This window comes from Brassica napus, chromosome A2 (genome assembly GCF_020379485.1).
Source record: "Brassica napus cultivar Da-Ae chromosome A2, Da-Ae, whole genome shotgun sequence".
NCBI classification, from domain to species: Eukaryota; Viridiplantae; Streptophyta; class Magnoliopsida; order Brassicales; family Brassicaceae; genus Brassica; species Brassica napus.
In genome coordinates, this window is record NC_063435.1 from 5326858 (window position 1) to 5338666 (window position 11809).

General features: G+C 31.4%; 1 protein-coding gene and 1 pseudogene across 3 annotated transcripts; one reads left to right on the forward strand and one right to left on the reverse strand.

Moving 5' to 3' along the window:
• Positions 1-3543: 3543 nt before the first annotated feature.
• On the reverse strand, positions 3544-5654 carry LOC125589114 (annotated as a pseudogene).
• Positions 5655-6239: 585 nt separating this feature from the next.
• Positions 6240-7981, forward strand: LOC106389532 (putative 4-hydroxy-4-methyl-2-oxoglutarate aldolase 3). Of its 3 annotated transcripts, none has more exons than XM_048751107.1 (2): positions 6240-6430; positions 7277-7981. In XM_048751107.1, exon 2 carries the CDS (start codon positions 7295-7297, stop codon positions 7793-7795), a length of 501 nt encoding a protein of 166 aa, XP_048607064.1. In that variant the 5' UTR covers positions 6240-6430; positions 7277-7294; the 3' UTR covers positions 7796-7981. The 3 variants fall into 3 exon arrangements, with proteins under 3 accessions (XP_048607064.1, XP_013685277.2, XP_048607067.1); XM_013829823.3 differs by having other exon boundaries at positions 6299-6455; positions 7278-7981; XM_048751110.1 differs by having other exon boundaries at positions 6302-6434.
• Positions 7982-11809: the final 3828 nt, after the last annotated feature.

Below are 11809 nucleotides of genomic sequence, written 5' to 3' on the forward strand. Positions count from 1 at the left end.
CAAGACTTTGATTTTCAAACTATTTAAAATAAAAAGGTTATTTTAATAGTTATTATTATTATTCAAAATTATAAAATTATAAATATAATATATAATTTTTATAAATATTTATATCTGCAAAATCGCGGACAACCACCTAGTTTGCTTTTAATCAGTGAAATATCCAGTTTCTCACAAAATTAGACCAAATTTTGGTTAAAGAAACCGGTTTACTAGAAAAATAATAGCAAAGATAAATACGTATGAGCAGATTTATTCAAAACCTAAGAAGCAAACCAAACCAAACCAAAGTGGATCATATATCACTAAAACCAATAATAAATATATTTAATTATAAATAATCAAATTATTTTAAAATATTATTTATGAATCAAAATACTCAAAAATACTTACCATAATATTTAATTCAAAATATTTTAAATTATTCAAATTATTATGCAAATTTTAATTAGAAAAACTCAAATTTTATGATTTCTAATTAGAATTAACCAAAAATTCAGAACCGAACCCGAACTGAATAGAATTCAGATATTAATTAGTTGGTTCTTAATTTTACTATCCAAACTGAATTGAAAACCAAAATAATCGAATAAAAACTTAATTAAATATCTTAAATAGGACAAATTCAATTTAACAATTTTATTAGTTATATTACCTTAACAAGAACATCACATCATTAATTATATTATAATAATAATAATAATGTAGATTTTTATTTATTAGTTAAACAACATTAAGTTTTTGTTTTGGTTCGTCTTTGACCGACATAACAAAACAAGAAACTAACTTCACGTTTCCTTTTTGTTTATGCAGGCTTCTTTCTGGGCTGGAGTGGGCCAAGACAGAATTGGGCTTTTCTCTTTACAGAAGTTTCCATTGTATTGTCTGACTGTCGTGTTACTGGCAGGCTCTGGATTTGAAACCTAATTATGTTCGTGCTTGGGCAAATATGGGAATCAGTTATGCAAACCAGGTTAGAGTTCCTTTACTTGTGTTAGAAGCAAATATCTGATGTTTGATGATTGTTTTGGTCTGGAACTAACTTGAATCTGGTATGCTTCTAATTGTAACATGGGATGTACAAAGAATCAATACCTTATTATGTTCGTGCGCTTGGCAATACTTGAGGCTCTCGTTAAGGTATGTATTAGAGCTTCTGAACAAGAAAAATCCAATAATTATTTAAATCCCTCAAGTTTTCTTAACTTTGCTAACTTTCCGCAGCTGCGCCTCAAGACAAGACCTAATCGAAGCTTGTGAGGCAAGGAACCTCGACGTCTTGCAGGAAGAACCCTCTGTGAGTAGTAGAGAAGCTATGCGATTCAAACCCTAAATTCCGAGTGGTTCTTACCCAGATCGATTTGTTTTACGGGAAGTTGTAACTCTTACAATGAAGATAAAATTAGAAGCCACATCAGTGAGTGAAACAAAGACGAGCAAAAAGCATAATCCTATCAAGCAGGCAACCAAAAGATGCGGATATCATTTTAGTAATTTCATTAATATAACTACACTAATTGTTTTTTCATATTTTATTTATTTTAACAATTTCATTAATTATATTATCTTAACATAAATTACATCATTACAATTTCACTCAGGTCAATCTTTTGTCTATGTTATTAAAACTGAAATATCTTTTGATATTGTTTGGAAACATTGATATCACAATAAATGAATATTGTTTAGGACATCAATTTAACAATTTCATTAGTTATATTATCTTAACAAGGATATCACATTATTAATTATATTATGATAATAATAACTAGATTTTGATCCGCGCTTGGAAAGCGCGGGGTTGTTGGATTATATTGTAATACAAAGTTTTATTATATCGAAAAACATAATTTTTAACAACTATATAATCTACAAATTAGTTTATTTGAGATTTTATATGTACACTTTTACGTAAGTTTTTTTACGACATGATAATTATATCCGGATCAAAAAAACAAACCGAACCGACCCGAAATTATAGGTTTAGTTCAGGTCCAGAGAAGATAACCTATTGGGTTTTTTTTTACCGCAGGTCTTTGTTTGAGTCCGGGTCCTACCCTAGACCCGATCATAAATATGTGTTTATTAGGTATATTTGGATATTCCGAATATGTTTCCGGTATTATGTATATTGTTTTTAAGTTTTTGGTTTACGATTAGAGTTTTGATTTCAGGTAAATTTTTCAAATTAAAAAAAAAATTGGGTAATTGGATAAAATTTTGGGTATTTTTCAGTTCATCGTGTCAGATTTTGAAAAAGATTTTAAATTTTTAGGTTTTTGAATTTTTTTGGTATTTGTTTGGAGTTTTAAATTCTTTTCGTGTTTCAGATATTTTTCAGATTTTTCATATATTTCAAATTCTTTTAGAATCTTAAATACCCGAACATATGTGGACCCATTACGTCCATATCAGGTCCAACAACCTTTTGATATAGATTTTTAACGTTATTGTACAAAAACATGGTTGATGAAATAGAAATATTTTTCTAAGTAAAGGTATCATAAAAAATAATATTAAGAACTATTAAAAATATTTAAAATATTGTATGTTTAGAATGATTAATGTATTATCAGAAAAATAATAAATAGTTATACATAACTCCAACAACTTTTTTATATTAGATTTTTTAAAACTCTTTCATTTTTAATAGTATTGATTCGTTTTAAGTGAATTGTATATAAAAGTATAATATCTAAAAAAATAATTTTCAAATCTTGAATAATCAATACTGATATCGTGAAGTCAGGTTAGCTTTAATAGAACCAATGAATTTTTTCATTTTTGTGAAGGTAACATGAATATTCAGAATAATCATTTTTAAATATGAAAATATTATCAAACTATAGACAGTTGAAAGTTTAGTATATGATATAAGATTTTAGTGAAAAAGTTTATATATGATATGATTACTTTATTATAAACGAAAGAGGAAGTTAGAATGTACACATATATGTCTTGTAATTTATCTTGTTTTAAATCATATATTATATGATAAAAGTGATAATATAAAACATTAGTTTCAATGCTTTTATGATTAAAAATCAAAATGATAAATATAGTAATAGTAATGACTAATGATTAGGAATTTAGGATTTTTTTTTTTTAACGCTGATTTATTATGATCTTACAATTATGATATAGGAAATATTACATAGACGATTCGACAACCGACAATACTACCTGCCTTATGAAGACCTACGCCTAACTGCATCACCTGAGCCGTCCTATGAAGATCCACGCCTGACCAGATGTACTTGCACCATGTTGAAGATCCCTTGCAAGCTTTTCCTCTGTAGTCTGCATAATTGTTTAATAAACCACTCTCTCCGGGACTTGAAACCTGGATTTCCTGTAATCTGCAATAAATTTGCATAGTCTGGGATTTGAACCCCAGACCTGGGTGTAGAAGCCTTTAAACCTTAACCAATAGGCTACGGTGCTTCCACCGGAATTTAAGATTTAGGAGTGAGATTTAAATAAATAAAAGAATTGACTAAATTATTGTTAGAGAAATATATGGTAGCATATTTAAGGTAAGACCAAAAAATAATGAGTTAAATGAAATGGTCCAAACAACTTTTATAGATAGATTTTTTTAGACTCTTTCTCTTTTAATAGTATTGATAATGTAGATTTATAAGGTAGATATCACAAGGAATAGGAAAGTTAAGAGGCTGATGATGTTATAAATAGAGGAGGTGGTCATGGCTTTATAGAATAATCCGAAAAAAAAGATACGAGAGCTAGGTAATAGAGAGAGAACAAGAGAATCAATAGTTAAGGTTTTGGTTCTTAAGAGAAGCTTGTGATTTCTATTTGTTCTTGTAAGGTTACTCATTGATAGTGAATAAAGAGAAAGAGCTTTTGATATTGATTCCAATCTAAGTTTAAAGCACTAGACAAAGGGTTTAAATCCTAACAACTTCGGCAAGTGTTTTGATTAAACAGTTTACCTGTTGATAAGCAGATATGGCATCAGCACTCTGGACAGTACTGTTGGCTTGTGTTGCACCAAGCTTATTCCAAAGCGAATAATCGTTTGGTTTTAATTTTCAAGCTGTTTGGAAGGAAGTTATTGCTCTATCGAATTCCCTTGACAGGTTGTACAGAACGCCTTACACTATATGCACATCAGCGTCCTCAGGATTCATCTGGGAAGCTTCAGTGAATAATATTCTACCAATTTGGTTTATACATTGACAAGGACTAGTGTCTATGAGATGAGATTCAACTGCGGAGAATTTTGCTAGAGGAAGGGCACGGCACTTACATCAGCAAGCTCTGGAGGAGCGATTGTAGCATACTTGGGGTGATTCCGCAGCCATCCGTATAAATACTTCAACGCAGTTGTTTGCTCCAGCTCTGTATTTACAGAGAGGAGAAAATATTAGTCACCTATCTAGTTCCAAAACCAAACACATATTGCTAGATTTTCAGGCACTGACCATTGGTATGGCTCACACCAAGAGCAAGAAGCACCTCTAGATTAGAGGGATCGGCCTCCTGTGCCCGCATCATTGCAGCTATTGCCTGCATCCACAATGTTAAATGATTTTTTAGTAATCTCTTCTGGTTTTATCAAGTCATTTGGTAATTAATGATTAATCTGAGTAACCTGTTGATCATCATCGTTCTCAGCGTGTGTGACGTCCAACCTTCAGCATTAGAAGCGCTGCTTCACTAAGAAGTCCTTTGCGGAACAGTTTCATCCCTTCTTTCATAGGTTCAGGGTAACCCACGTAAGGATTCATGTCAGAGAAGACGTAGACACCACTATTTTGTTTTTCAGCATTTCTTTCCGTGAGAAACCTGAAGACGCAGACACTTTTGTTAGATGGACTTGAAAGTCAAAAATGCCTGTTGGTTATACTTTGTTCATGTCTTCATAGATAAAATGAAACATGAAAATGAGAATTTATGATAGATCAATTAAATAATCATGGACTTACTCATCATAAGCATTTGCCCATGCATCAGCTGAACTCCCACCCACGTGCCCTTCAGCAAATTCATCTACCCAGTCATCAACATTCAACTTCAAAAACTCATTAACCCATTGGTCTTCAGCCGATTCTTGCTGTCCTTTCCCGGAAGCAAACTCATTAGCCCACTGCTCTGGTCCATGTGAAAGCTACATACAACAAATTAAAAAGCTCGTCACTAAACTTTCTGCCAATGTCAGAAACTTCATAATCAGTAAGCATATGGGACCACGTCAGTGGAAAAATGTGACTGAAGATGTTACCATTGATTCAACATCAAAACCCCCATTATCTATCCATTTGGTACTGCCACTAGATCACAAAGACACAAACCTTCAAATGTGGGCTCATACATAGGTCCCATTGGAGGCGTAGTAGGTCCATCACGCTGCACCGAGACCATTCTGATCTAACTCAGACCCTGGAAGTGACCTATCTTCCGAGTAAAACTGTGGCCCGGGACCTGAAGGAGTAGCATTAGGTATCTCCTTCAGCCTTTCCTGCTCACCAAATTAGAATCATAAAATTGTGATTATGATACCAAGTCCAGGTTACGCATGCTTTTAAGCGAATCGAGTCGAACCTGAGTTTTGGAAGAGGAGCCAAGTAGGGCATTGGTGAGAGCTCCGCGCAGGCGGCTCCGCCGTTGACAAGGTCTCTCATCGCCATGTGTTAGTTAGTTAGTTAGTTATTGTTTCTTTGTTCTCTGATTTACTATCTGGTTTTTGATATTTATTGTATTATCCCCACTATACACATTTTTAGGCTCAGCAACACTTTTATTTTAATTGTGTACAAGACAAAGAAAAATACATTCTATTTGTTTTTCTGTTTTGAAAACTGAAAATGTTGCGAGTATTGAAAACTGTAAAATGGAACTTTTATTTTTTAATATTTTTACTTTTATTTTTAAATGAAAAAGGTATATTATTGAATTTATCCTTGCTGTTTTCTAGAATTTACAATCTATTACTAAACTATTTACCAGCTGAATTTTTTTTTTTTTTTTTTCTTTTCACCTCAAATCATTTCAATTTTCATCTTCTTCATCTTATAATATTTCTGAAAATATGATTGATCAAAAAAAGGAGAAGAAAAATAAGGTCTAACCATTTTCATTAGGCCCCCATTAAATCATTTAAAAAAAATAAAATATATGAGATTGACCCAACGAACTTCGTTATGACAATCGGTACAAAAAGTCAATTATTGAAAAATGTCAATGACCCGACCCGATTGAAAATACCCGCACCGACAAGTTCACGATAAAGACCCAAGTGGCTCTGCGGGCACAAGCTTTTATGAGGATTTTCAGTGAACCAGATAGCCTGACACGAGTAAGCTGACGTTATCCTTCGCTTGTATTATATACATCGTCGTTAAAGAATCACTGATCCGTAGCAGAAAGTCGAAAGCTTTGGACCTCTTTCTCTCTCTCTCTCTCTCTCTCTCTCTCTCTCTCTCTCTGTGGTAAATTTTTTACTTCTTCTTCTTCTCCCTTCGCTTGTTTAAGTGAGTTTTCAAGTAAAGATCGTTTGGATTTTGCTCTTGTATAGTGAAATCTAGTTATATTCCTGCCGTATATGTTAACTTGGAGGCGCTTTGTCCTTCCGACAAAAACAGAAACAGTTCATGTTATTTTTTATAAACAGTTCATGTTATAAGATCCAAACGGGTTTGACTTTTTAGATTTCATTGTTTACTTTCCTAAGTGAAGTTATCTACATATCTTCTACGTTTAGTATCTAGTTCATGAAGATAATCTTAAAGATTGTTGTTACATAGCTTCTGGCTCACCTCGTAAACAATCCGCAAAGCTTGTGTTATTAACCTAGATTAGACTTACGAGTCAAGCAAACTGTCATCAATTCATGAACTGCAATTAATTCTAAAAGTCTCAGTTGTTAGGAGTCTTCAGAGCATCGTACTTCTTTAATTGTTTGCAGTTGGAGTCTTGATGTTTGCAATTAGAATCTTGCTCTGTTTTCTTGAGCATGAGGATTTGATATGCCCCTTCCAGGTCTGCCTTTAATACCACTTATATGCAAAAAGTTTCACATACTTTGTTTATAAACCGTTTATTCTGATTATTGAACGCTTCTCTTGAACTTGTATGATTTTTTGTGGTTAATTATTGTCATATGTTTTCTAGTAACAAAATGATACCTTTGAATCATTTGAATTGTTCAGGTTGAAAAAGGAATATCCCTTGTCTAGGCTTTATTTGTTCTGTTATTGTCTCATTCTTCTTTCAGTTACTAACTCTATATCCCCTTGTTTTTCCAAATGCAGAACACACACAATCTCCCATGGCTGCATTTGCAACAGCAGAAGCGTGTGACAGCAACGCAGAACTAATAGCAAACGGAGACCTACGCGCTCTCCACCCAATCTTCAACATCTATGGCCAAAGAAGATGCTTCTCAGGACCAATCGTGACACTCAAGGTATTTGAAGACAATGTCCTTGTCAGAAACCAACTAGAGACCAAAGGAGAAGGTAGAGTCTTAGTTATAGACGGTGGTGGAAGCAAGAGATGCGCGCTTGTTGGAGGAAACCTCGGACAGTTAGCTCAGAACAACGGGTGGGCAGGGATTGTGGTGAATGGATGCGTTAGAGATGTGGATGAGATCAATGACTGCGATGTCGGGGTTAGGGCATTGGGTTCTAACCCACTGAAGTCTAGTAAGAAAGGTCATGGTGAGAAGAATGTCCCGGTTTATATTGGAGGAACTTTGATTAGAGATGGAGAGTGGCTTTATGCTGATAGTGATGGTATCTTGATCTCCAAGACCGAACTCTCCGTTTGATTCAGAATGTTTTCTTGATAGTGCTAAGAGAAAGAGAGTACTACTACTGCGGTTTCTTGGAACAAGCTGGTTTATTTCGAATTTTTAATAATCGGTTTTATATTCTTAAATTTAAATCGTGTAATGCGCTTTGTGAACTTTGTAATACTAAAGATTTTTTTTAATAATTTGTTATATTCGAAACGACCTGAAACCCTTCATTTATTTTGATACTTCTCTGTTTTTTTTTTGTATTTGCTTTAATTTTGAAAAGACGTGAATTCGACCAAAAAAAAAAAAAGAAAAGTCGTGAATCATGTCGTGGAAATGGTAAAGGAAAAGTTTGTACAGAGGATCACTGGTTCGACAGTTTTTTCTGATGTCTTGAAAATGATAAAACATGCTTTTAGACTAATAAAAAAAATTGAAATAATTTTTTTTTCTAGAACATTTATCTCGAGACGGAGGGAACATATGACTATATTCATAAAAATTATTTAGTAAAAATTAAGAGCTACACTCGTACAGAGCAAAAAATGTTGCTTTAGAAAATTATGAATCTACAGACAAAATAATGAAAATAAATTTAGTTAGGCTGTGAGGAAAAAGAAACGAAAAGATAAAGCTTACTGGTTCAGATTAACTGCATGAATCATTGTACTGGTTTTTGCTTATGAATTAGACAAACAGGTATGAATGAGACCGTACCATTTGAATTTTAATCTTAAATTTGTAGAAATTTTGATATTTTGAAATTTCAATAGAAAATGGGATTTGAATGAATACCAACGACATTGTTGGAACTAAAAATACTTTCCATTACCCAACGAAAAGAAGATCAGATTTATTTGTCACGTTAACTTCGGTTCACTCGTTTTTTTATCGACCAACACAAGTTGTACGAATTATTGGATGATAAAAACAATATATCAAACCGGTGTTTCCCAAGGCCACGAACCATGTAAATAGTAGTTATCTCAATTTAAGAATCCCCTATATATTTATATATTAATTGAGAAATATTTAAAAAATTATAATTTAAAATTTGTAATAATTACAAAAGAATTTTGTTGAGTTGTCACTTAACTAAAATGTCAAATTTCTCTTACATGTCAGTTTTATAATCAATTAAAAAAAAGTTGGTCCAAAATCGAGTATGGATTCGCTAGAGACATTATATATATAAACTCTACTTATAAAAACCGTTTATAATAACGCGAGCATAAAAAGATTGTATATTCGATATGGTTTATGTTATTGTTATCTAAACTATACTTAGAAGAACCGTACATAATAACACGTCTGTTTTTCCATTTGTTTAGATTTCTGAAGATTACAAGAAAAAAATTTCAAAGTAGAATTTTTATGTAAGAAACAATCATATGTTAAAAACTATATAGGATTGTATATGATCGCATTGTGAGAAGTTATTTGTTTATGTAACACGGACGTTGTGGCAATATTGTTTATTGCATATGTTTAGACTTAATTCTCTACTAAAGTTGCAACAAAATCCATCAGAAGTCATAATATATAGGTGATAAACTTCTATATATTTTGTTTTTGAAAACAGAAGAATATGGCCCGGTTTGTGTATTGTTGATGTTGGTTTGATGTGGAAATTATTTTTTAAATGAACGAAAGCGAAATAAAAATGTGATCGGTATAAGATAAATTAATGAACAATATCGAGTTGGAAGATTGCCCTACTCTTGCGTTGTTCTGTTTTTCTTATTAAAAGAAACAATTAAAGATTATTAACTTAAAACTCTTATGATTAAATATCAAATATAATTGCCTTAATACACAATTCGGTAATATGTAATTAAATAAAATCCCTATTTAAAATGCAAAAACTTTGTTACCAAAACAAAAATTGATAACAATTATTTGGGGATTAAGGAAACTTATATAAGTGTAATTCATACTAGTTAATAGAGGATATAAACGACCTTAACCTAATATCAAAATATTTATAAACTATTTGTATCACTATTACGATTTAGTATATTGTTAATCTTTTTTCTTTCATATTATGAATCTATAACAACTAATTTATTTAAAAATTATATTTAATAGATAAATATGATAGAAAAATATTTTATTTAAAAATTAGAGTAGTATTTAATAAATTTGATTTTTAATCATATAAAATTAAATTGACAAAATGTTATAAACGATAAATATAGTTTAAGTTTGTTTGGTATAAATTTGAATAAACCAAAAACCAGAGCCGGTCCTTGAATTAATGAGGCTACAAACAAAAAAATTTATGTGGCTGGGTTACTTAGAACCCTGCACCTCTTCTAATAGTCAGAGACACCAGACCGCTGGACTAAAGCAACCTTTGATGATTTTTGTGGCCGATAATATACTTATAAAATTAAAGGCTGGAAGCCCATGCTTCATCGGCTTCGGGCCAAGGCCGGCTCTGCCAAAAACCGATAGAATATAAACAGAACCAAGATATATGATTTTAATATAATATCTAATTTTTGTAAACCAAAATATCAAAAAATCAAATCGAGACCAGACCAAAATTTAATAAACCAAAAATCGGTAGTATATAAATTGAACCAAACTAAAACATATATGATTTTAATATGGTATCTAATTTTTATAAACCAAAATATCAAAAAACTAAGCAGAGATGAGAACATAATCCAGATTGAACAACCTTATTTTGAATATATGAATTTTATAAATGTTTCACTACACAAAGCGTGGATCTGATCCTGCTATAGTATATTCAAGGCTAAGGCAAAAAATATATTTATATTGTGAATTTATGTTCTGTCACAATAAATAAAAAGGTGTGTTTATGTTTTTTCCACTATAAATAAAAGCATCATAAAAATTAGACAGACCACGCCACAATAATGCCGTTTGATAATTTGACGTACGGACCTTTCATATTTTCCTCTTGTATTGTTCTTTTCTCATTTACATGGTCAGGGCCGGTTTAGGATATGGGACAAGGAGGCGTGAGTCATGGGATTCAAATATTTTTAACAAAAATAATATTAAAAAGAATCTAAAATTTTAAAAATAATTAAGGATAGGAGTCCAAAAATTTTAGATTATCCATATATATATATATATAAACTAATTTGTTTTTTTGTCCAAGGGTTCAATAGTACCTTGAACCAGCCATGTACATGGTATCTATAATATTTACTGTAAGCTAATTTTGTATCTATCAAATATTCAAATTGAAACACTAACTATGTTTTACTTTTTGCTAAAAAACGTTACTATGTTGGCGTATCACACATACATGTCGATGTTGATATTTAGGTTTTTATTTTACAAGTTGAATGTTTAAAGTTCAGGAAAATTAGACTAAATAACTAAAAAATAAAGCTTAATTAGAGTTCGATCTGCACGTTCATGCGGGTATTTTACATTTTATAAATGTATATTTGATATTACCATACACATTTTTAAATATACAAATTACATTTTAATATTATATATTGTGTAATTATATAATCTAATTATTTAAGTTTTTATTCGATACTATTAATAATATAACAATTTTTATAGTTTTTTATTAGTTATTGTTACATACTAATATATTTTCGAAGTCAAAATTTATAATCTGACTTCAAAATAAAATTTATCTATTGTCATTACAATATATACTATTCTTGATATCTATTTAGTAAGAGATCAAATATCTTCTTATTCAATTGCCAACTATTATGCCAATTTTTTAGGAGTGTGTTATAGGAGTGGGTCGCGTTTAAGTTTTAATTGTAAAAATGGGTCGGTCCAAAATTTTATTTACATTTTGCATACCTAGTGGAGAGATAAATAATCGATCCCACTTTTAATCTTTTGATCCATGAACTTTATGTAAATGACCCACAAAACTTAACCTGCTCGTGTGAAGGCTGCAATGGCAAACTTGCAATTTTTCAGCTAGAGGAGGGTGCGAAACGTTTTTTGCTCGAGGACTTGCATAGGGTCAAAAATGGACGCGACCTAGACCATAAATAAAAACTAAAAGGTTGTTCGTTTGGTTGCCGCAGG